This window comes from Camelus dromedarius, chromosome 4 (assembly GCF_036321535.1).
Source record: "Camelus dromedarius isolate mCamDro1 chromosome 4, mCamDro1.pat, whole genome shotgun sequence".
In the NCBI taxonomy this organism is placed as follows: Eukaryota; Metazoa; Chordata; class Mammalia; order Artiodactyla; family Camelidae; genus Camelus; species Camelus dromedarius.
The window spans coordinates 71863886-71890197 of record NC_087439.1 but is presented as its reverse complement, the minus strand read 5'-3'; the positions used below and the strand labels follow the sequence as shown (position 1 = coordinate 71890197).

The 26312-nt window shown below is 43.6% G+C and overlaps 1 protein-coding gene and 1 non-coding gene across 2 annotated transcripts in view; one reads left to right on the top strand and one right to left on the bottom strand.

The window, feature by feature from the left end:
* Positions 1-25941, top strand: part of LOC105099168 (aldehyde oxidase 1) — a 68787-nt gene extending 42846 nt beyond the window's left edge. Inside the window, exons 24-35 of the mRNA XM_010991951.3 lie at positions 2057-2143; positions 2983-3174; positions 5010-5237; positions 10460-10555; positions 12445-12573; positions 13397-13471; positions 14916-14968; positions 16147-16261; positions 19681-19746; positions 21405-21593; positions 22067-22234; positions 23144-25941. Of these exons, the coding sequence (XP_010990253.3) occupies positions 2057-2143; positions 2983-3174; positions 5010-5237; positions 10460-10555; positions 12445-12573; positions 13397-13471; positions 14916-14968; positions 16147-16261; positions 19681-19746; positions 21405-21593; positions 22067-22234; positions 23144-23194 (1449 nt within the window). The 3' untranslated portion in view covers positions 23195-25941. The remainder of the gene's footprint in view (positions 1-2056; positions 2144-2982; positions 3175-5009; positions 5238-10459; positions 10556-12444; positions 12574-13396; positions 13472-14915; positions 14969-16146; positions 16262-19680; positions 19747-21404; positions 21594-22066; positions 22235-23143) is intronic.
* Positions 3404-3476, bottom strand: TRNAI-AAU (transfer RNA isoleucine (anticodon AAU)). The gene has a single exon. It is a non-coding gene; the product is annotated as a tRNA-Ile (tRNA).
* Positions 25942-26312: the final 371 nt, after the last annotated feature.

Here is a 26312-nt window from a genome sequence, read left to right as displayed (position 1 = left end):
GCTTCTAGTCACCTTTCTATTCCTTGTGCCGATTACTGGCTGCTTCAATGAAGCTTTTCTGCTTTGCTCAAAAATTTCAGTTTATGAAAAAGTACTAGCTGGTACTGGCTGCTACAGAGTGAATAACTGGAAAACATGTGAATATATATGCATACATCCATGAAAGTAGATCTGATAGCCACACTATTTCCACAGAAAAAAGAGATAAAAACAGTAGTTTCCATAACAATAGTGTTACGTGAAATTGCAATTGTTTGCCAACAGGTTCCTCATTTTTCAGTATCTCAAGGGTGTTTTTGTAGAACTCTGTCCCAGAAATTCCTAATTCCTAGGAAAATTTCCATAGCAGGAAATAATTATTCTTTTGTTTTATAAGAAAGAAGTTTCCTTGTCAGAGTGGGCTAACTGCTCCAACAGACAGCTAAAAACGCTGAGGAACTTAGACCTTTATGATGTTGATTCTTGCTGAAGTGAAGCCAGTGTAATCAGTAGAGGGTGGGGGTGGGGGGAAAGGAGGAGAGGACTGTGCTGCCCAGCATCATTCACAGACTCAACATTTTCCCTTCTAGTAACACCACCATCATCCCTTGAACAGCATTGCTGAATACGGAAGCCACTAGGCACATACAGCTATTTAAATTTAAATCCACTAGATTAAATAAAATTCAAAATTCAGTTTCACAGTTGCATTATCTATGTTTCACGTGCTCAATAACCACCCTTGGCTAGTGGCTGCCATATTGGACGTGCAGACATAGAACATGGCCATCATCACAGAAAGTTCTAGTGGATAGCACTGTCCTAAAGACTCTGTCTTCCACTGGATCTTCTGCAGAGGGCAGCAGACAAGGGAAGGGAAGGGAAGGGAAGTGGCACCGAGTGTCATGTGGGAGATGTTTTAAGCACCAGGCCTGTAAGAGGTGGTCCTTGCTCTTTAATCTGCACATAATTAGCCAGAACTTTGCCAACTAACTGCAAAGGAGGCTGGGAAATGTAGTCTTCCTGCATGCCCGGGATGAAAGACAACAGGATTTGTTGAACACATTGCACCGTTTCCACCACAACTGGTGTACCTGCGTACACATTGTTAGAAGATAACAGATGGATCTATTTCAACTTACATTCAGTCTAAGTTCTATTTTGAATCTCATTTAGTTCAACAAAGACTTATTAGAGTGAACTTTGTCCTCAAGGACATTACCTTTCAGAGGTTGAGGGGGATATAAGACTTACACATATGAAGTCCTTATGAAAACATAATAATCTCAGGTTCAAAAATGAGGGATGTATAACAAAGCTATGGGGAGAGATAAATATGAGTTAGAGTGTGTCCAGGGAACTTCTTAGAAAAGGTGAGACATAAATGACCTTCAAGAATGGATAGGCAAGAATGGATTCCCAGGTGGTGGGAATAGTAAGAGCATGAATGCAGAGGTGGGATGCACATGGCATGTTTGACAGGGGCAGGAGTAAGGGGAGAAGGGGAATTAGAACACAGTGTGCTCACTGGAAAGTAGTGGAAAATAACATGGGTTGGGTTAGGGAATGCCAGACTCAGAGAGGCCTGAGAATCCCAGGATGGAGGGTTACACTTGATCTCATGAAAAAGAGTGAAACTGAGCAAGACCTTGGCCAGTCAGGTGTCATAACCAATCATGGACACTGGCAGGAGGAAAATGATGGCACTGGGCAGGGTGGCCAGGGAGGAGAGAGGGTGGAAGCAGGTGGACCACCAGGAGGCAGCTGATGCTTTCAGACTTGAAGCATGCAATAGTAAAAGGTAGAGGAAGAGATGGGTCCATGAGCTGTTATAGTATAAAATAAAATGGAACTTGATGACCAACTTGCCAAAGTGCAATGGAGAATAAAACCACAAACATGACTTGGAGGTTTCCCAAGTTGGAAGGAAGAAACAGTCTGGAGGGACAGTGATGAGTTTGTGTAAATGTGGGAGATGAAGTGACAACAGGACATTTAAATAGAAATGGCTTTCATCAACATGCGACATTTTTGAAAAGATTGGACACAGTGTCACCAGTCCATTCTCTTTCCCCAGGCTGGATTCATGAACGACGGCAGAATCTTAGCCCTAGACATGGAGCATTATTCCAATGGAGGTGCCTCCCTCGATGAGTCATTATTTGTAAGTGTTTTAATGAGCAAATTCACATTCTGGAAAGGCTTATATAAAATTATTTAATTCAGAAAAGTGTTCAATAGTTAAATAATATTTACTTACAAAAGTGTAAAGATTCTCATTGGGGGAGCAAGTTGCCACATGTTACTTACTGGTGCCCCCAGAGTGAGCCCAGAGATACTGCCTAAGTCTGCATCTGTGTGTTAGCTCCATGTTTTTCAGACTTAGAGCTCTTTTCCCAAATGCGAGCACTAAACCTTAACGTTGGCCCTGTTGGTATTTTGGACTGGATAATTCTTTTTGTGGGGGCTGCTCTGTGCATTATAGGATGTTTGAAAGTATCATTTGGCCTCTCCCCAGTACCTGCCAGTGGGACAGCTACCTTCCAGTCTTAACCACAAATATCTCCAGACATTGACAAATGTCCCAGGGAAGAAGAGAGAAAAATTGCCTCTGGTTGAGAACCAATGCATTAGACCAAATCAACATTTTCCCCCTTGTTTTCCATGATATTTTATTCATTATATTCTGTAGACCCAGAGTTTAAGACCTGCTAGGACTTGTTTCCAAGGCCTTTGGAAATGTTTGAAATGTGGGGGGAAAATGCATTAGCTCTAATATGAAAATTAAAAGATAATATTTTCAAAAGAAAAAGTATTCAAATCCTTAAAAATTCCTTCACGGCAAAAATGCATTTAATTTGAGACATGGGTCAATTTTAGCATGTTTGATGTGATGTCGTGGGGGTCAGTCATTTCTGGACTGGTTTTGGTCTGAGGTCTCAGGATGGTAAAGCAGGTCCAGAAGGATGAAGATCTCATCACATCAACTCTGGATTTCCACAGGTGATAGAGATGGGACTTCTGAAAATGGAAAATGCTTACAAGTTTCCCAACCTGCGCTGCCGGGGGTGGGCATGCAGAACCAACCTTCCATCCAACACGGCTTTGCGTGGGTTTGGCTTTCCTCAAACAGGACTGATCACTGAATCCTGTATCACAGAAGTTGCAGCCAAATGTGGGTTGTCCCCGGAGAAGGTAATACTGAATCTCACATACAAAAAGTGGTGAATTTTAGAGATGGGAGGGTCACTGGGGGGTCTTCATATTGAGGAATTCGAGGTCCACAGGGCCTACATGATTTGCCTGAGGTAACCAGCTAAATAGTTAATACTGAGCAGGACTTCAGAGTTCAGTGATCCTTGTTCTACTCAGGCTTCTCCTCAAAAATCCTGGATCACAATTTTAAATTTTTTTTTTTTTTTAGTGGAGGTACTGGGGATTGAACCCAGGACCTCATCCATATTAAGCATGCGCTCTACTACTGAGCTATACCCACCACCCCCTCCCCTCAAAAATCCTGGAGACAGAGGGGATTGAGGAGTGAGCACTGGATTCATTGTTGAGTCTCCATTGACTGAGGGTATAACTGCTACCAACAAGTTCTGTAGACCCTTCTTTCCCCTGCTTCCTTAGCATCTCAGGCAGCTGTCATCTGAGTCACTTCAGTTACAAAAATGGTCTCTGTTTTTTAAGTCTTGGCCCCAACTTCATTCACTAACATGCTCGGTTCCTTTCCCAGGATCCTGGAGTGGAGTTCGGGTGGGGACAATGGTGTGTGCTCTGCCCCCTTCTCCTCCCCTGTGCCTTCTGCTGTGGTGTTGGGCAGGGAGGAAGAGGGGGACCTGGGAAACAGACAGCATCTTCCCAGCTGGCTTCTCCCAGTGAGCCGTCTATCATCTTCTTGGTTAGATAGAGCCACTTTTCAAGTCTGTTGTCTCTGAGCTCCATTTATGACAGGAGTCCCGGAAATCAGCGGTTTCCCACGAGGGTTAAATCTCCAACTGACCCTCAGCTGGCACCTCACGCAGCATCCCCTGATGCCCATGCCTCTTTGCCCCATGCTGCAGCAGTCCCTGGAAAGCCCCAGTCCCTGATTCGTCTACCTTCTTTCCCCCATCTTCTTTGTGTCTCTTCTGCTTGTGGGGGTCCTGCACCCTCCATTCCTGGCCATCTCACCACAGCCTCTTTCCCAGATGTTCTGTCACACTTGTTAGCACAAGGAGGAAGATCTGATAATGATCTCCTCCCTTCATCACCAGGGAAAATGGAGGAGAGTAGCCATCCTAAAAAACACCACCTTCCCCAAAAGGGCACAGCTTACTAACCTCCAGTCATGCTTCTGTAGTGATCTGGGAATCTTTCTTTTTGGGGGACTGACAAAGTATATGTCCTTAATGGCCCTTGTCTGCTTGGGGTGATGGCTGGTCTCAACTGCTGAGTTTTCTCAGCTGAGATTGTGAGGTACCTGACCTTTTGTTCTCAACAGGGGACCCTAATCACCAGTTCTGGGAATTCAGGAAGAATTCTACTCAGTGCTTCAGACATCCTAGGATAGACTCTTTTAATTTGTTTTGCATCCTATTTGGGGTCATATTTAAACAAACTTTCACACTTTCGTGTTTGGAAGTGAGTGGTCTTCTCTTGCCACAGCATCTGAAAAATCCAAAGCGTGTAGATCATGTAGCCTGGAATTGAAAGTCAGCCTTACCTTTTAACAGATACTCACAGGTACAGCTAGAATTAAGAATCTGCAGAGTCCCTGGACTGTGTTGAGTCATATAAGAAATAAAAGGAAAGGATCCTTCCTTTGAACTCACACAACAGCAGCATAGAAAGCATTTAAGTGCTAGCATATTTGACAGGGGCTCTGACTAGAGGAGTGTTTGGTGTTGGGAAAGGCTTCAACAAGGAGTAGATTGAACTCAGTTTGGGTTTTCTAGGATGAGCAGAATTTGATTAGGAGGACAGTGGGTAAAAGAGGCTATGGCTGCCTTCCCCTCCAGCTCTGTCAACCTCCTGCCCTTTTGTAGGTCCGAACTATAAACATGTACAAGGAAATTGATGAAACACCCTACAAACAAGAGATTAATGCCAAGAACCTGATCCAGTGTTGGAAAGAATGTATGGCCATGTCTTCCTACGCCCTGAGGAGAGCGGCCGTGGAAAAATTCAACTTGGAGAATTACTGGAAGAAGAAGGGGCTGGCCATGGTCCCCGTGAAGTTTCCTGTTGGCCTTGGGTCAACAGCTGCTGGTCAGGTCAGTTCGCCAAACAGATCGATCAAAAGGTGTTGGGGAAACTTTCCATTAAGGTGGACTGGACATTTGATCACAGTACCTGATAGTAAAGCTTCCCCAGAGTGGTGCTCCAACTAGCTTTTCTCCAGAGGAGACAGGAGCTACTTTGCCCAAGACCCCAGAATTGGTGACAAGCATTCTTGCTGGGAAGTGGGGAGACCTGGCATCTACTCCTGGCCCTGGCATTGAACAGCTGAGTCAGCTCATTCTGGGGCCATTCAAGTATAAAGTAAGAGTGGGGCCCGATGACCCCCCAAGACACCTCTTCAGCTACTGTGATTCCATGTCACTGGATCAGGAAATAGACACAGGAAGCTGCAAGACACTCGGTGCCCCTCCTTTTTTTGGTGGATTGGGGTAAACCAAATCCAGAAAAGTAAATCACTTAAGAAATTTTTTGAAACACTGTCTTAGGTGATCTTCTGTTTATAGCTGTTACAAGTATGAAGGAGAGGACTGAAAAATATCTTCTTGTTATTTATTTTCTTTAACTGATTAAATAAATTCCCTGCTCGGTTGCTAAATCTCACCCCTTCATTCACCAAGCAGCTGGTGTTCTAGTTCATTGTACAGCAAGGATGTGGAACCCCATTACCTATGTTCTCACATACATGTGTGTATGTATACATCTGTGTGGATGAGGTGTCAGAACCCTCAGAACTGTTGTCACTGCACTTTGTGGAGTTCACACCTTTGGCTGAGCTGGGAAGAAGGCACAGCAGGTGCACTGAGTGCTGACAGACTAGGGATAGAGGGCGTGAGGCTGTGCGGGGCACAGGAGGAGGAACGGTCCTCCCCCTTCCCACACCCACCGCTCACCCATCTCTCCTGGTTCAGCTTCGGTGTAGTCCTCAGAACGTTTTCCTGCAGCTTCGATTGTAGGTGGGTTGGCTCAGAGGAGCATCATTACATTACAAGTGGTGATCTCATTGGAGCCCTCCCATTCTCTCTGGTTTATGAAGGCAAAACAACATAGAGCCATTTAGTCATTGGCGCACGATTTACTCAGATGAGGGAGAGAGTCAAGAGGCTGTGGTTGAGGAATAAAGGCAAAAACCAGGTTGCTAAAAAAGAAAAGAGAGGAGAACTACCCCTAGAAAAGGGTTGGTGACCAATGAATCTTGGATACAGTTTTGGGGGGTAAACTGATTAGCTGGCAGCCAGCAAAGAGGCCATTCTGGGCCATCTGTCCCTGAGGACATCCGTCAGGATCATGGGGAAAACAATTCCCAGTGTTTACGAATCTTCTGGAAACCCTTGGGCGTTAGGCTATGGGTAGACTGGGCAGGCTGTCTCTGTTCAGTGATTGCCTTTACTTAACATCTGGCCTCCACAGTGGACCAGGTCTGTCCCATTTTCCCCATCAGAAATCTCTCAAAATGCAGATAAAAAATAACGGTAATTACTGAGCACCTACTATGGTTAAGTCCTTTCAGATTTTGTCTCATTCAACTCTCAGGGAAACCTACAGGTTTTGTAGCCTCATTTTAGTGATGAGAAACTGAGGCACAGCGAGCTTAAGTAAGTTGCCTGAAGTCCCAGGGCCAGGGAGAAGTGGGCTGAGACTCGGGTCTCAAAGGCCCCAGAAGCTGTGCTTTTGTCGGCTGCATCCAGCCACCTTCCCCAGCACCTTCGGCGGGGGACTGAGATGGGATTCAGCTCAGCCAGGAACGACCTGGACGACAGTCAGCAGCACAACTTAGTTCTTAAAGGCTACCGAGGAGCTCCTCCCACCTCACCCCCTCTTCCCATCCTCCCCTGGAAACCAGCTCTGTGCTTAAAACATTTGCTTAGGGCTGAATCGAAGAGTTTGAGATCAGTCAAGCTGCCTTCTGAAAGCCAGATGCTGACAGCCTTTGTCCTGAAGCAACCCAAATCGAGGAGGGGGCTAGAACCCCTGTGTGTGTGAGGCCCCAGGCTGGGTGCTTTGCAGTCTCTCACCTGATTTAACCCCTGTCTCCTCTGTCGGGTAGGTATGATTCTGGTTCATAGAAAGGGGAGCTGAAGCCCACAGAGGTTTGCTCTCTTGCCCAAGGACATTCAGCTAGTGGGTGGCAGAACAAGGACTTGACCTTAGAACTGTGCTCCCAACAGCTGAAGGTGTCAAACATACCTCACCTCCATTATATTTAATTCCTGGACAGGAGCATTAACCTCTGTATTCCCAGTGCCTTTGTACGGCACCTGGCACAGAGGAGGAACTTAAATGTTTGAATGGCTGAGACATTTTGGGAATCTGCGGGATCCGAACAGACTTCTCACCAACACCAGCAGCCATAGCTTTAGGATTTAAATTTCACAGACCAAGTCCCCAGTTTATATTGGAGAACCATCTGTTTCCGCACCCTGGTTTTGCTAATTTCTAATTTCATAGATGCAGCTTTGTGGAATTATCTTTTGTGGCACTGACAATGAACCATCCGGTGGTGCCACTTAACTGAACCAAATTTGACATTTTAAATGGCCCAGGGAGATTACAGCAGCACATGGGACAAATTACTCAGCGGTCTCTGATAGAAGTGCTGCCCTGGACGCACAGGCAGAACGCTGCTGCCAGCGAGGTCACGCGATGGAGGAAATACACAACCCACTGTAATTGTAGCTCAACCACATGTCCCGGTGACAAATTCCACCCACAAGCGACTTCTCAATTGCTTGCAGAGCCAAGGAGGCCAAATACAGAGTCTGCAAGCTTAAGAAACAGATGGAATGGCAATGCTGTTGCCATTTCATTGCTCAAACTTGTATTGAGTACTTACTACGTGTGAGGTACCATATTGCTTTGCAAGGGAAGCCTTAGGACATGCATTTTCCTCTCAGGGGGCTTACATTCCCACCGAGTACAAAGAAGTGCCATAGAATGGTGCCCAGCTGCAGCCATTGCAGCTGGAGTCACCTGCTGTCTGCTGCACAACCCCAGGGTGGCCAGCTCCAGGTGCTCTGTAGAGGACCCTGTGTTGTTTTGAGAGTAAATGGCCAGGAGCACAAAACAGTGTTTGCAGGACTGATGTGTCAACAGGCAGTGAAACACATTGTTGCATCTCCTCGAGGCCTTTGGGTATGATTATTGTGGCCACGCCCTCTTTCTTAAGTTTCCAAGATTCTCCCTTGGGCTACAAATGTATGTGCTTTTGACCTCAGAGAAAGAGCCCCCATGTCCCATTTTCTCAATACATCCCTAGTTTACACCTGCTGACCAGGTGAATAGAGCTCGTTTTCATGGTCAAAGTACCTTACTCGGAATGATAGAGCCTTTTATTTGTCATTTGCTGGAGCTGTGTGAACCTTTGGGTGCCAATAAAGAGACAGTTTTCCAAGAGTGGCCTGTGGCCCACAGGAGGCTCTGAAGGTCCTTCTGGTGGACAAAGAATCGATCTAGGAATGCAGTCCTTTCCTTGGTCATATCTGGTGATTGACACACAAGTCCATCCACTTTCACTCCTAATCAAAGTTGTTTATAAGTCATCTGAGTGAGTAATGCAAGACTTACTAAAATTTTAGCTTCATTAAATGGAAACTAGCTTGTTACCAGAATTTCCTGAAGACCTGCCTTTACAAATCTTAGATTATTATGCCACTCTGTATAGAAGCTTAGATAATAAGAAACCTAACTGACAGCTTTCAGTGGCCCCTGGCTGGCTCAGACCACATCGAAGAGGTTAGCACTTCCCAGTTGAGCAGCTGCAAGGTGTGCCTTGCGGGGCCCCTCAACCACAGTGGAACCATGAGAAGCGTTTTCTCTAGGATCGTTTGCTGTTAACATTGCTCTTACTCTGGAGACTGAGAGTGAAGAAGCCATTCATGTTTTCTGCAATCGCCTGGGACATCTCAGTCTCTCGGGCCATCTCCGTCTCCCGGGCCATCTCCATACCCCCAAGTGTAGCACAAACAGACTTGGCAAGAAGACACATTCCTATTGATAGTAAAACACAATAGCTTGGGGTCTGGGTGTTTCTGATTACAGCAGCCTTTAATTCTGTGTTAGCCATTCGGTCCCTCCTGGATCCCTGTGGGGAGCTGTACAGTTAGAAAAGTTTACTTCCAAGTTCTCTTCCAACTTTAAAGCCCTGTAATTCTGGGCCAAGATGATTAAGGGTGGGCTTAGCTCATTCTGCAGCAAAAAAGTAATGTCTAACTGCCCTCTCTTATTTGGATTTTTATTTTTGCTTTTCTATAACACACCTACAACTATGGGGATATGTGTTCACATAAACAAGTCTTTTCCCTTTCCCCCAAACTATCTAAACTTAACTGTACATTTAAACCTGATACCCTGTCTAAAACCTCCTCCCCTAAACCTAGATTGTAGATCCATTCTGGGTCAGGGGGATCCTTGAAGGCACCGGTGCACTCAGCTGTCCTGCTCAGGAAACGGTAGCTTAAGTAGTAGCTGAGCCCTTGCCCCAGACTTGCAGCCATCCAGTGGCAATCTGACCTCTTGCGGGGTAATATTGAGGCAGTACCTGCCCCAGCCTCGCCCTGGCTCTGCTCAGTGCTCTCAGGGTGATGGGGAAAGTGCCTGTGTGTATTTTGGCAGGAGATGAAAAAGAGGGGATTGTTTCCACAGAGTGTTTTCTAATTGACAAAATATATGATAATATCAGTCAAAAAGGTCATTGCACTGGATAAAGAAGTTGCGTATATTTATACAATGGAATACTACTCAGCCATAAAAAAGAATAAAATAATGCCATTTGCAAGAACATGGATGGATCTGGAAATCATCATTCTAAGTGAAGTAAGCCAGAAAGAGAAAGTAAAATACCATATGATATTGCTTATATATGGAATCTAAAAAAATGACACAAATGAACTTATTTATAAAACAGAAACGGACTCAGACACAGAAAACAAACATATGGTTACCAGGAGGAAAAGGGGATGGGAAGGGATATATAGGGAGTTCAAGATTTGCAGATACTAACTAATATTTATACAATAGATAAACAAGTTTGTACTGTGTAGCACAGGGAACTATATTCAATACCTTATAGTAACCTATAATGAAAAAGAATATGAAAATGAATATATGTATGTATATGTATGACTGAAACATTATGCTGTACACCAGAAACTGACACAATATTGTAAACTGACTATACTTCAATTTTAAAAAAGTAAAAAAAAAACAAAAAACAAAACAAAAAAAGGTCATTGCAACTGTTTTCATCTCTTTTGCTTAGGCTGCTGCCCTGGTCCACATTTATCTAGACGGGTCTGTGCTGGTGACTCATTGCGGAATTGAAATGGGGCAGGGGGTCCACACTAAAATGATTCAGGTAAGAATGTAGATAATTGGATTAGGTTGGATGTATGCTTGAAGGTATGTATACGGGAGGGAGACTAGGAATGTCTGTTTTCTGTTCCAAAATAAAAAAGGGTAGGAGACTTCAGCTTTAACTGCTTCAATTGCTAAGCTACTCGCAGAAACTGAGTAAGCAAGCAAGTTTTGTAATTGACCCTCCTTATTCTTTAAGGATGTAGCCTCTGGTCATCTTATTGCTAAAGAAGGTTGTATGGTCATTTGCTGTGTTCCCCTAGATATGTTAACAAGTGAATTGTCTTTTTTGAACATTTGCTGGGCAATAAAAAGATGTATGAATTCTGATGTATTGCATTATATCTTGCCCTTTTTATAGAAAGGATTCTGAACAATTGATAATATAAAACACATTCGGTATTTCTCACCAGACTACAGTTTTCCTTTGGCTCAATTATTTTAGAATAATTTTTAGCTACTGTTTCTGTTTTGCTCATCATTGTAATACATATAATACATATATACAGATTAGAAAGCATTTGAAAGGCAAACTTAAAAAAAAACCTGCACCATTCCACCACTTAGCAATGATCACTGTTTTGGGATCTTTCTATTTTAACTTTTTTTCTTTTTCAAAAATCGCTAGCATTCTGTTTATATAATTTTATGTCCTGTTTTTTCCACCTATTTTGATACAAAGTGAGCATTCCCTCTCGTCATTAAGAATTCTTGGCAAATGTGATTTTTAACGCTGCGTGTAGATGTCTGTATAACTTACTTAACCATCTCCGATTGTTGAACCCTTCAGTGAACATTTTTGTCCATAAACCTGTGATCAAACCAATGATTACTTTTTAAAATAAATTCCCAGAAATGGAATTACCGGGTCACCGAATATATCTTAAATCACTTGACACATATTACCGAAATGTTATCCAGAAAATATCCATCACATTACACCACTAACCAACACTGTATGTTATGGGTTGTTTAAAAAAATCTTAGATAATTTGATAGTGAAGGTATCTCATGATTGCTTTAATTTGCACTTTTCTGATTACAGAGATGCTGAATATATATTTTCTTTCATATTATCACTCACTTGAGAATTGTCTGGTCATACCTTTCCCCCTTTCCGGGGAGAGACTTCGGTGTTTTCCTTATAGGACCACCAGAAACGTTTCTGTTGTAAGCCTTTGCATTTGGGTAGACAGTCTTCTGAAAGCCAGTGATGGGGGAGGGCTCTGTATGCCTATGCCCTTGTCGCAGTGGTGGGCAAACTATCTAGCCTTTATACCAGCAGGAAAGAGGAGCGTCGGGGACCGTCGGGGACCAGTTGAAACTAGTAGTATGATTTTGCCCCGTCGTTAAACACAAAGGAAGAACACAGCAGCCAGCTAAGTCCTTATGTTAGCCAGTGGCACTGGCACCTTCTACTTCCGGGCTCTCGCATTGGTGCTGCTGCTTTAACAAGGCCATCGTCCTTTCTCAGAAGCGCTCTTTTCCTGGAGCATCTCCAGAAATGTGGATAAGGCTTCTTCTATCTGATGAAGTCAGCTTTGCTAACATTTTGCAGTGCAGCGTAGGAGAGGCCTCAAAGGTGTTGATTTCATGATGATGAAGACGGGAAGCATTTCTTCCTGCCTTTGCTCGGAGCCCCGCCTCCTCTTCCTGGTGCTATTGCACATAAGAAAGTCAAAGAAAAAGAAAGTATGCTCAGGACGAGGGGTCCAGACTAGCAACAGGGTTTTTAGACAAGAGGAACTTTCCGTGGCTGGAGAATTTGTGGTTCTGCTGTTTGTCCCTGTCGTGCTTAGGAGGGCTTCACACACATTCTACTACGTGGGTATGTGCGTGGGTCTCTGATGAACCAAAGGAAAGTAAAAGAAGATCTCTCCTAAAATCCAGGTGGCCAGTCGTGAATTAAAGATGCCATTGTCCAATATCCACCTGCGCGGAACAAGCACAGAAACCATCCCTAATACATGTGTCGCTGGAGGGTCCGTGGTGGCTGATCTCAATGGGCTGGCAGTAAAGGTAAAAAACACTCCGACAGCACCCAAATCATTAACCCCATCAAGGCTGGAGCTCAGAAGGTGTTGAGAATCAATCCAGTCCTTGTCTCTTTCCCACACACTCTTGGGGGGAGCCACACCTTCTCCCAGCCCAGGGCTCTGTCAGTGCACAGCACCCAGCTGCTCTCCTGAGTGGGAGATGCCACCTCCTTTCTCCCTCACTCCTGACATCTCACTCGTACCCAAGTCCTATCCATCCTACTCAGAAATGCCTCTTTCCAATTCCCTGGTGCAGTAACACGGCTGCTTTTGTTTGGAGTCCCACCTCTTGCCAGGACTGTTGCAAGGCTCTGTCTGTCCACCCGTTTCATTGCCTTGTTTACTCTGGCTTCCTGCAGCCAGAGAACAAGTTTTCCCACAAAATACATCTGACCTAGAAGGGAGGATATAGCCCCGTGTTAGAGCGCACGCTTAGCATGCACGAGGTCCTAGGTTCAATCCCCAGTACCTCCATTCAAAAATAAATTAAAAATAAAAAAATAAATCTGACCATACTGTGCTTAAAAATGGTGGCCGGTGGTTTGCCAACAGTTTTTCCATTAAGTCCTGACGTCTTAGTGGGGCTTACAAGGCCCCCGTCCTAGTGGTCTGTCTTTAAGACCAGCTCATGCTTTACCCCTACGCCCATGAAACCTTTCACATCACCTCTCGTATGTTGGTCTCTCCCTTTTCCATGTTCTGTGGACCTCTCAAATAAACCTGTGTAATGGTACATATCATATGGTTTTGAAATTGGTGTTTGCATGAAATTATGATCATAATTTTAACTAAAAAATAATCCCTAGGATGCTTGTCAAACTCTCCTAAAGCGCCTTGAACCCGTCATCAGCAAGAATCCTCGAGGCACTTGGAAGGACTGGGTGAGTATCACTGTTACTTTGTGTTTTATGTTAGAAAAAAGAAAGGAGAGGGGAGAATGAGGGAGATGTGTGAATTAAATATCAGGAGATAGGGCACATGAATAGGTGCTGGTGATTAGCAGAGGCCGTTGGCGCTCGGCACGTGGAGGTCTTAGCACAGCCTGGTGGAGGGGCTCTTACATCTGCGATCATTCTCTGTTAGAGAAAGTGACAGCTCTTCTGTCCAGAACTCTTGTTTTAAGCAAGAATTAATTACTGTTTCTTCCTATAAGATCCAATATTTTCTAGGTAACAGCTGTAAACCTCTTTGTTCTCCTTTTTTTGGGTTCAGCTGTTCCTAATATTGGAAGATAATGCTAGAATCCTCCTATAAAAGTAAAAATCATATAAGCACTCATTTAGAAATAGGAAACTAAGCCATTTGGATATATATTCAACGGTCAATAGTAGGCACTAAATGGAACGGAAATAGTCAACTACTTCCTTTCGTCTGCTTTCACTCTAGCTCCATTCTAAAGTCAGCTAGAAAACTTTTCAGAATAATGGGCTCCAAAGTACTGGATGCTGTGGAATGGATATCACTGAGGGCTGGGTGTATGTGTCATGCTGACAGTTCTAGAATGTCACATTGAAAGCATTGGTCTGGAGGAAATAACATTTAGGAGGTCTTGTTAAGAAATGGTCCTGCTACTCCACAGAGTTAGGACTCATTCTGTAATTCAGAGTTACGGGAGATCTCAGTCCTCTCTGGGCATATTTCTGCCCTCTGCCCAGTGCTGCGTTGGCCCAGGAAGACTGAGAGATTCTGGTTGGAGAAAGATGGAGAGAGAGACGGTGCAAGAAAGGCAGGCCTCCACCATCATGAAATGCTGCACTCAGCCCACTTTCTTCTGTAATAGGTGCACTTCTCACCTTTTTCTTTCTCAGACTTGGAGACTTGGACCTAAACTGCATTTTTTTTTGTGTGTATTACCCAACTGTGTACAGTGCAGAGTCAGGAGAACTTTTGGTGTAAATGGTACAATTTAGCAAGATTATACCCCTTTCCTAAGAGTGTTATGGAGACATGATATTAAAGTTAAACATCTGAGCAGCCATTGTTTCCTGAAATGTTCCATGTTAATAGGCTAAGTCTTTCCAGATGACCAAATAAAATTCTTCATGAGCAAAACATGTGTTGCTGACAATAGCCAGTCTATAAGTGTAACATACCATGGCAGTCATTTATTATGATGATGTTCATTGAACGAATGCTGTTCCTTCAAGCAGTAAACCACAGATGCCTACAGAGATGGAAAATGCTGAAAGGAATAAATTAATCTTGGTCCTTCCTAGTTATTGCTGCTGACAGCTTTATTTAGCACATAGTAAAATTAGAATGGAAGTCTCAGATGATTCTTACTTTAAACATTTTTATTGCATCGCGTTTCCTCTTCTTTCACAGGCACAAGCTGCTTTCAATGAAAGCATTAGTCTTTCAGCTACTGGATACTTCAGGTAAATAGTCCTTTCAACCGCATGCTATGGAAAATAGTGTCTTGAGGGAACATTTCATTTCTAGTTGCAATTCTGGCAAAAAAAAAAATGATTTTGTACCTTCTGTTAACCCACTATTATAAAGAACTTTTAGCTACTACTTAATCCAAATGTCCCCCGAAAGGCTTTTGTTGGGAAAAATAGACACACAAGTAAAATACAGGTGAACTGATGATTAAAATCATACTGGGTAGCCCTAGAGTAACTCTGGGGTTACTGCTTGGAATCCACAGCAGTGGTTGACCTTCTGTTGAAAACTCAGTGTGTCCCTTAAGTCAAGAAGCAAAGGTAGGGGGATGCAAATTAAACCCATAATAAGGTAAATGTCACTTCACACCTGCTAGATTAGCAAAAGGTAAGAAACTGGACAATAACTATCCATTGTCAAGATGTGGAACAAGTAGAACTCAGACACTTTGGGAAAAAATTTGTCAAATTATTTTAATGGAGAATGAAAGCCATCAGAGAGCAGAGTGGTGTAGAGAGTCATACCTGATTTTTTTCTCTTCGCCAGTTGTCATGGGAGTCCCACCTTCAGGCTGGAGGGAGCAGAGGAGAGAGGGGTAGAAAGTGCTGGCAAGCCGCTGGCCTATGCTCCTCTGCTACCATGACAGTTTTTGGTGTCCCTTTAAGGAGAGTTGGGAACAGGGCAGGCCGTGGAGCCTGATGGAGAGACCAGAGTAGTGACAAAGAACGAGAACTGAAGGGGCTGATCCCTAGCACAGAAGGCTAAATCCTGGAGCCAGAAAGACAGATGAACCAGCAAGTGTGCAGCTTTGCTGCAGTGTTTGGTGTAAAATCCAGGTGGAATTCTCTGATGGCAATAGGGTTACATGACCCAAAATTAGCCAAAAGCAATAGGATAAATAACCGTAGAGTCAGCAATTAACTTCCAAGCTTCAGGAGTCACTGGTAGGGAGTGGTTGGATATTTTTATCAGACAAATCAATTTAATAAGAAAGAGGTGAATATTTATTCAAGAGGTTTATTGCATGCATTATGAGCTGTACGTTACTCGTCTGGTTTGCTGTGCCTACAAATTAAGTTCAGCTCCTAATAAGCCTGTTTAATCACGGTGGTCTGCAGTTAGGGGACTTGATCACTTAACATGAATTCCTCAACAACTCTGTTTCCTCCAGGGGTTATGAGTCGGACATAAACTGGGAGACAGGCGAAGGCCATCCTTTCGAATACTTTGTTTACGGAGCTGCCTGTTCCGAGGTTGAAATAGACTGCCTGACAGGGGCGCATAAGGTCAGTACCCGTTGGGAAGGTCTTCAAGTTGAACTCTAGACATGGCTGTTTTCCGCTTAGTCCATCTGTCTGAGCACCAGAGAGGCACCATGTATTTGGCCTGAGGATAATTTCTCTCCATTACCTGAAGAAAACAGAAGCTCTGCAGTTGCTTTGGGCTGTGGTTGCTTCCATGAAAAACAGCTGGCAGCCTCTCTTCTTTATATCCCCTGCCCTTTAAAGTAGAATTGGGAGGAGAGTGTAGCTCAAAGTGGTAGAGCGCATGCCTAGCATGCCTGAGATCCTGGGTTCAATCCCCAGGACCTCCTCTTAAAAAAAAAAAAAAAAAAAAGTAAATAAATAAATCTGATTACCTTCCTCTCCCCTCTACAAAAAATAAATAAAATGGAAACAGGAAAAAGAGTTTTCTTTTAACAAAGAAGCACAACCTATAGGGGGCTTCCATGTAGATGTGCCAGCAGTCCTGGCCTCCTGTGTGAAATGCCATCACGTGACATTTTTGAAGGATTTCATCATCAGTATCTACCATATGCCCACAGGCACCAAAGGCCAGCCCAGGGAGGGTAGTAGCCAGCTTTTGGTATCTTTTATCCAGCTAGGTCCTGCTTTATAGATAGTTTAAGAGCGTGTTTTTAAGGAACGCTGTGAGAAGATACCCACATAGATTGACATGCGCACACAGGCTCTCACACACACACACACACACACTCTGCTTCAAGAACTCTAGTTTCTCCCCTTTGTAGCTGGGCCTTTGGGAGTAAATTAAGCCACTTGCCACTGTCAATAAAAATAAATGATCATTGATAGATTAAATGAGACTGTGATACCCCCACAACTGTCATGTGATAGTCTGCCCAAAACCTACCCAGAGGCGAGCGCTAGTTCTTGAAAGTTCCAAGACTGTGATTGGATGTAAGTTTTCACTTAATCTGTCTCCAGCATGTATGTTTTTAAACTGGAGTCAGCCTAATCTTTGAAATTACATACACTTTTAAGGAACCTGTCCATTCAAGCGTCTGGCTTGTCTGGCTTCTGACTCAAACCGGATCACTTTGGGGGAGCTTTGAAGTGGGACAAAACAGTGATGGCGCTAAGCATGGTTTTCTTGCTGTGGTAGCTGTCCTGCCTTAGGGAGCTCAGCAGAAAGTTGTCTCATCCTAACTGATTTCTACATCCCTCTGCCCTCAAACAAAAAGGTTGATGAAAACTTAATCATTTGGATTTTCTGATATAATATATGTGCCTTGGCCTTGTTAAAAGCCAAGAACAAGGTAATAATGAGCCTTAATGTGGAATGTTAAGGTGGTGTGTTCTTGTGATTTATTTCAACAATCTTAAGAAATGTGTGAAATAGCATTTTTACAAATGTCCTCGTGAAAGCTAGATCTGTAGCCCAGGTTAGGTATCACCCTGAGACAAAAGCCATCATGTGACATCCCACCAGGGGACCTCCCTGAGGCCTGTTTTTCAAAAATCCTCTTGTTGTTGATAGAATTGCTCTTATTCCTGCAAAACTTCCCTCCCTTTGAATCTACATCTATGTATTAGTTACCCATCGTGTGTAACCAATTACCCCCAAACCTGGCAGCTGAAAAATAACATTTACTAGCTGACACCATTTCTGAGTGTCAGGAATCTGGGAATGATTTGTTGGAGTGATTCTGGCTCTTCATCCCTCATGAGGCTGCCGCCAAGCCATCAGGGGGGCTACGGTCATCTCAAGTCATCTCAAGGCTCCATGGCGGCTGGAGAATCCGACTCGAAGCTCCATTCTAAGATTCTGAGCTCCTGGTTGTTGGCAGGAGGCTTATGTTTCTCACTGGCTGTTGGCCAGAGGTCTCCATTCCTTATCACATGAGCTTCTCTGTAGGATGCTTCAGTGTCCTCAGGACATGGAGCTGGCTCCTCTAAGAGGGACTGGTCCAAAAGGAAAAAAGAGAGAATGAGCCAGTGAGAGTGCACTCAAGACAGAAGCGACCATCTTTTTATTTGTTTGTTTCTCTTTTTTTTCTTTTTAAAATTAATTAATTATTTTTTTATTTTATTGTCCATTGAAGTATAGTTATTTACAATCTTAATTTCAGGTGTGCAGTGAAGTGATTCAGTTACGCATATACATACATATATATTTTTTCTTTTCAGATTCTTTTCCATTATATTTTATTACAAGAAATTGAATATAGTTCCTTATCTAAAAAAATAATGATACAAATTCTATTTACAAGCCACAGTCTTACATAACCTCATCTCAGAGTGAGGTGCTATCACTTCTGCCATATCTATTGGTCACACAAACCAGCCTTGGTTTGTGTGGAGTGTGGTGGTAGAGCGTAGGTGACTGCATGAGAATGTGAATACTAGGAGTTGGGGTCATTGAGGGCCATCTTGGAGGATGGCTACCACAGCCTAGAAGCAGTCTCTCCAGCCCTGTCAAACGACAGTGACGAACAGCAGTAAGTCCACGCTTGAAAGCAAAATCTTCACTAACACTGCAGACATGAGACACCTCCTCTCACTTCCAGTTGAGGCCCCTGGTCGCCTGGAAGCCCAGCCTTGCTAACTGGTACTGGAGAGAACTTTACAGTTCACTGTGCCTTTAAGTAAGAGAAGTGCGTGCCTGAAATTTTATGAGACTAAAGCATTCTGGATCACTATCCGATTTTCTTAAGAAAAATGTTAGATGAAAGTCCCAGGTCAAATAAGGAAACTCTTGGGTTTCCTTTGTTCCATTAATAATTGTAAATAGAACCTGTCATGACAAGAACCACATGTCCTATGAAAGAAGGTACAGATCTGGTACAGAGCGAAGGTGTCACCAGCGACCTGGCTGGGCCCGCCGTCTTCCTTCTCACTGGTAGGTTGTCAGGGAACTTTTGGTCACCACGTTGTAACGTTAGATTTATTCTCTCCTCTGCTTTAAAAAATAAACAATCTAAAATAGCAGATAACAGACTTCTTAGCTCATGTATCCTGAGTTCTGAGATTCAGTAAATGTCGCCCCGCCAGAGGACTCTGAATGTGGCGCTGTGCTGTAGCCACAGAGTTTCGCAACAAGGATCAGGAGGGCCAGAGACATTGCCTGTTTTCTGTGGCCTACGTTCTATGTGTGGTAGTGGATTAAACTCAATATGTTACATCTCTCAGCCAGAATCAAAGTCCAGCAAATATTTTTCTCTCCTATCATTTCTAAGAAAAAAAAAATCAGTGCTTAAGCTGGTTGAGTATTTTATAACTTTGAAAGTTACACATAGTAAACTTTGTGACATAATAAAATCTTTGTTGTTTCTCTCTCCTGAAATGTAATGTGACCCAAGAAAAGGTTCCTCACCAATACCATCCTGACAGGAACCACTTCTCAGCTCTCTCTCCCCAAGCTGTATTCATTAAACTAAACATTTTTACTTTCTTGTTGTTATTAGAACATCAGAACAGACATCGTCATGGATGTTGGTTGCAGCATAAATCCTGCCCTTGACATAGGCCAGGTATGTGGAACCTATCGGCCTCACTTCCTGTGTGTAAAAGTCAAAACTGCTGGGGGACCTGCTAGGAAAACGCCCCGTTGGCTTGTTCATCTTATTTTGCTACCCCTTAGTCAGAATCTTTCTATTCAGGGCAGCCACAGAACTCAAATTTCTTACCATCTAAAAAAGGGAAGGGAACAAAGGTGTTCTGGGTGGATTTTGAAGAAACGTACGGTCTGACTGGGGAGCCGGGGAGCAGGACTAAGTCTAGGGGTGACGGGGTGAGCCCACACCTGTGGGCTGGAAGAAGCAAGCAGTGCTGAGTGCTGACCGGCTCTGGCTTCAAGGGGTGTAGCGCTGGGCTGAGAGAACAAACGCCAAATCGTTACAGCAGCCGCGATCGATGGGTAGCCTGTTTTGCCCACAGACATTTTGTTTTTAATTTGAAGTAATTGACCGGACTGAAAAATCGCCTGCTGTTTTACATGAATATTCAGCTGTCTAGCGTCTCCTGGAAACAGGAAATTTGCCAACACTGGAGCCACATTTCCACGAGGAAAAGTCGATTGGCTGCCTCTTTAGAGTTACACACTCTCTGGGAGCTTCTCTCACTTTCCTCGCCTGCCTTAGCCCCTGTGGGCAGTTCAGCTCCCTACTCCCTACTTCCAGTTGAGAACATCACCAGAGGGCCTCAAATGGTGACATCGATGGGAGAAGGGAAAGGATGTATTGGCTGGAGAAGTCAAAGCAGGCTTCAGGGAGGAAGTGGTGTGGACCAGGTAGTCAGAGTTGGAGCAGGAAGAGGCATTCTGGGTGGGAGAAGAGTGGAGGAAATCAACCTAAAGGAAGACCTGGGATTCAGCACACGTTGGGTTCATGGCTGGCAGTGAGGAGAGGCTGAGGACAGCGCTCACCTGTGTCACAGGAGCAGGACATGAGGCTGGGGGTAGGTCATGGCAGAGGGCCAGGCTGGTGGAAGCTCTGCAGGACAGGTAGTGCTTGGAGGTGACTTGGGCCAGGAGGCAGTCTAGAGTTTGAGGAAGATTCATCTAAGATCACAGTAGAGAAGGACATCTCTGCTGATAGAAGTGAGATGAGACAGAGGTGGGGAAAATGTGGCCACAGGAAGGAAGGAAATGAAGGAGAAACCCAGAAACCAGGAGTCTGTGCAGAAAGGTGATTTTGTCCACATGCTGACATCTAAGAACTGGAGCATTCTGAAGCTATAAAGGGAACTCGGAGCACACACAGTTCAGACCCTTCACGTTACAAGTGAGGAAACTGAGTCCCAAGATGTGAGGCCGGCCAGCCTGTGAGCGAGGGTGTGTGGTGAGCTGACAGGGTTCCAGAGCCCTGAGAGCCTTTCGTGATGTGCTGGGGTCTGCGGGCAAACCAGTCCCAGAGGGTTTCATTGGCCTTATAGGCAGAAAAAAATCAGGGCATTTGTGCTACAGGCTCTTTGAGGCTATAATTTTAAACAACAGACTGAGATTCAAACTCAAGTCCTTTAGACATGCTTTTAGAAAGTGAACTTTTAAGTAAACTTTCGGAGACATGCCCTAAGACATGCTGAAAACCCTCTTACACTGTATTTTAAAAATTCAGACTAACAGTATGAAGTTGAAATGCTACTGTTAAGTGTATTTTCTCATATATGGAAATTCTTTTTTTTTCTTCAGATTGAAGGTGCATTTATTCAAGGCATGGGACTTTATACAATAGAGGAACTGAATTATTCTCTTCAGGGTGTCCTGTACACTCGTGGCCCAAACCAATATAAAATCCCTACCATCTGTGACGTCCCCGTGGAGCTGCACATTTCTTTGTTGCCTCCGTCTCAAAACTCAAATACCCTGTATTCATCTAAGGTAAGCTGTGCTGTCTGAATAAATGCATGTTTATAAGATAGCTGGGCCAGGAGGGAGGGGCTACATTCATCTCTTGGTTGTTTGAGGTTTTTGTCAGGATCGTATAAAAAAAAAAAAGCCCTATTAAACATTTCCATTTTAAAATAATGTAACATTATAAATTTTTAAAAATATTCCATATCATGGAGAGTAACACAAACTGCTGTTACCATCAGGTTGCATCTGATTTTTCGTCTTCATGTCAATAATCATCCTCATGCCTGTATCTGCTTTCTCCATGTGGGATCATTTCCTTAGGCTGGAATCCTAAGAATGGGAATACCGGGTTAAAATAGTAAATTCGTTTTTTTAAGAAAAAAGTTATATGATATTTAATATGTCATATATACACATAGGTACCTATAGATTCACATATACATAATATGTGTACAGAGAAAGAGAGTCGTAATCTAGTTGAGCTGTTTCCCTCCCAGGGTCTGGGAGAGTCTGGGATATTCCTGGGCAGCTCGGTGTTCTTTGCGATCCGCGACGCGGTGAATGCAGCGCGACGGGAGAGAGGCCTGCCTGGACCTCTGAAGCTCAAGAGTCCACTGACCCCGGAGAAGATTAGGATGGCCTGTGAAGACAAGTTTACAAAAATGGTATGTTCTGCTCAGACAACTCTGAATTTTTTCCCCCTGTCATCGTGGTTAAGTTTCATTCACCCACCATGGTGGTTTTCCATGGAAGAAAAGGTGAGAGGAATCGTGAAGGATTTGAGCAGGAGAGCAGGCTGCCTGCCATAGGGCTTAGTTCTACACCATTAAAAAAAAAAAAGGTTCATTCTTCATTCATCAATTGTACATTCCTGCCTGGTTTTGTTCCCATCCCAGGACACATTGGTCAGGAATAGAAGTTCAGGAACTGTGCCCTGAACATAAGACACCCAGACCAAGAATACGGGCCACTCCAACAGTCTGCCTCACTCTACCTGAACCACTGGGAGTGCGGGCAACTCCTGATCTGAACCACGAGGGGAGAAGGGCCCTTTCCCAACCCCTGGTAGCAGGAATCCCTCTTGCACCCCGCCCCTCCCTCGCACCTGGCTGAGCAAACATCTCAGCTCTCCCTGGACATTTTCAGTGGCAGGATTTCTAACGATGGGAGGAAGTCCCGGGATTCACAGTGACCCTTGTGACTGCAAACAGGTTCTTTCTTACATTGAAGAGAGAGTCCCTCCTCCACCTTCTCTCACTCTGGCTCTTCCTGGCACCCCATATAGCTCTTCCTGAGCCCCGCAAACAGCCTCTTCACTCTGGAGCAGCACAGAGGCTGATCCCACTTTTCCTTTGTCCCTCTTCAAGCATGAGATGATGACTCTCGTAGCTGCCCCGCTCTGCCCGACCTTGGTCTCTCCTGGGTTCCTCCTTGTTTCTCAGGCTCTCATTGCCAGATCTCTCACTGCCTGGTCACCCTCTGGGTAGTTTTATCCTATTTTATAGTCTGCTCTTTTTCACTTGTCACAAACATTTTGCCAGTTGCAAATATCCAAATTTGTCCTTTTATTCCAGATTCCAAGAGACGAACCTGGATCCTATGTTCCTTGGAGTGTACCCATATGAATCAAATGCAAACTCTGGGAGAAGACGGGGTGACTCTCCCAACACAGCAATCTGTGCAGTCCTCTGCTTTATGATGATGGGTCTGGAAGACAAATTTTCACAGTTCAAAAATCATTGCATAGAATATTGCTTTTAGAGGATGCTGATTTTAAATGTTCCATTTAGTTTGATAGATATGCTTAAGCAATTTAGAAATCATATTTTAAATGGTATAAAGGCTAACTGGTTTCCTCTGGAATGATACTCCCCATTAGTCTAGCCCTTTAATCCATCCAGCTGAATGGAATGGACGATGATGACTTGTATGTGATGCATGGTTGGCTTGTATTCACCAACAGAAATTATACTCTCTAGTGAAAGGCAATTTTCTAAATAATTTTATTAGTATGAACTATAAAATTGTCATTTTCTCATTTGTCCCCATATGCTATCACCCTCCTTTTCTTGTCAGAATGGATCCAAATACTCTATCTAAAGAGTCTGTGGGACCAAAGGGAAAAATAGGTAAATTGTGTGTAATCAAAACTAGAATCCTTTGTGCTTCAAAAAGCACTACAGGAAATTGAAAAGACAAACCACAAAATGTGAGAAAATATTGGCAAATCTTATATCTGTTAAAGATCTAATGTGCAGAATGTATTTTAAAACTCTTACAACTCGAAAATAAAAAGGGAAATAACCCAATTTTTAAATGGGCAAAGGAGTTAAATAGACATTTCCCCAAAAACATGTAAATGGCCAATAAGCTCAAACTCATTAGTTGTTAAGGAAATGCAAATCAAAACCACACTGAGATATAATTTCACACTCATGGCTAATGGGTGGGTCGGTGGGTAAGCATGGGCAAGGATGTGGATCAATTGGAACTGTACCCATTGTTAGGGAGAATGAGAATTGTGCAGGTGCTCTGGAAAAAGAGTTTGGTAGTTCCTCAAGGGTGGAGGTGTCCACTCTGCTTATGTACCCAAGAGAACTGAAAGCATATGTTCACACAAAAGGCATATACAAATGTTTATAGCATTATTCATAATAGCCAAAAGTGGAAACAACTCGACTCTATCAACTGATAACAAAATGTGATTAAACAAAGTGTGGTATATCCATACAAGGGAATATTATTCAACCATACAAAAGAATGAAGTACCTTTACATGCTACAACATGGGTAAACCTTGAAAACACTGTCTAAATGAAAATAGCCAGGCACAAAGGCCACATATTGTATGATTCCATCTACATGAAATGTCCAGAATAGGCAAATTCACAGAGACAGAAAGTAGATTAGTGGTTGCCAGGACCTATGGGGAAAGGGACGGTGACTGCTAATAGGTACAGATGTCTTTTCAGGGAGATGAAAATGATCTGGAATAGATAGTGATGATGGTTGTATAACCTGTGAATATATTAAAACCCATCGGATTATACACTTTAAAAGAGTAAATTTTATGGTACGTGAATTACATCTCAAAAAAATAGCATATATGGAGAGACACAGTTAAGGTAGAAAATGTTGAAAAGTTGTGAGAATCATAAGAAATGTATCCCAGTGGACTTCAGTGATAGGAAACATCGACAGGGACTGAAGAGCAAGACATACTCACTGAAAAACTCCATTTCCATTCATGGCAGAGAGAAGCGTCAGCACTGAGGGACAAAGCACTAGAGGCTAGTGTGTCATTCCTTCTCCCCATCACACTCCCAAATCAGGGACTCTTGTCTCGGGGCTGGCAAAGCTTCTCCAGTGGCCTTGGACTAAAGGCGAAGGTCATTCTGGTCATGGTTACATGTGGTCACACTAAATCCCTTTAAAGAGCAGATTTTCTCATAATACCCCAGACAGCCATGGAGCACCTACTCTGTGCAGGCACTGTTTTAGTCACTTCGGATCTAGCAGTAAACTAGCCAGCAGAGATCCCTGCCCTTGGGAAGATTATATTCTAGTCAGGGGGGACAGACAGAAGATACTGAATATAGTAAGTCAACTGTGGAGTATGGCTGACGGTGATGAGTGCTGAGGAACAGTGAAGGTCTGATGGAGGGTGAGGGAGGTTGCAGTGGAGTAGGTCAGGGAATGAGGATGCCGAGGGTCTGAGCCAAGCAGGCACCTGGAGGAAGTGCATGTTAGAGAGAAAGCTGGAGAGAGGTCCCCCAAGGGGAGAGGAGGGTGCCTGACTGTCAGGGAACAGCAGGACGCCTGCATGCCTGGAGCAGGCTTGAGGAGGGGCAGACGTGGAGAAACTTGAGCCCATTGTGAGGACTTTTAATCGGAGTGAAATGCAGAGCAAAGAAGTAACATGAACTGACATATTTTAAAGACTCGTCTTGGTTGCTGTGGTGACACAGACGGTAGGAGGGCACATTCTTTTGGTTCTCACAAAGTCTTAGTCTTTTCCAAGTATAGGAAGATGGAAAACCTCGTAACAACTGAAGAAATGCCAATTTGCCCCAGATATTTGAACGATGGCAAATGTGGATGATACTCAGCGTTGGGGAAGGATACAGGAAACAGACACTCATACTGATTCATTGTATTAGTGCACATTTTGGAAGACAACTTAGACCTCACAGCATGCAGACCCTTCAACCCAGGAATTCCAGTTCCCAGAATGTGTGCAACAGAAACACGTGCTCAAATGTGCAAAGATAAAGCCCAAGGGTTTTCATCGCAGTATTGTTTGTAATAGTGAATAAAGGAAAACAGTGTAAACTAATAGGGGACAGTTTAATAAATTATGGCAATAATAAAAATAGTTAACATTTATTGAGAACTTATCAGGTGCTGGGTGCTGTACTAAGTACTTTACATGTATTAGCTGATTGACTCCTCACAGCAATCCCTGGAGAGATACTATTATTTTGTCTATTTCACAGAATGGACAACTGAGGCACAGAGGGCCTAAGTAACTTAGAAAAAAGCAAATTTTGAAATAGTATGAATCACTTGATTTCACTTTCTAGATTCATGTATGTACATATATTTCATACGTGCGTGGGAAAAGTCTGTATAGGTACAGAGGAATCTGGTAATAGTTAATGCTGAAAAGTGGAGATTGGGAAGGAGGAATTTCACTTTTACTTTATACACTTTTGTAGTTTTGATTTTTTTTAAATAAGCATTA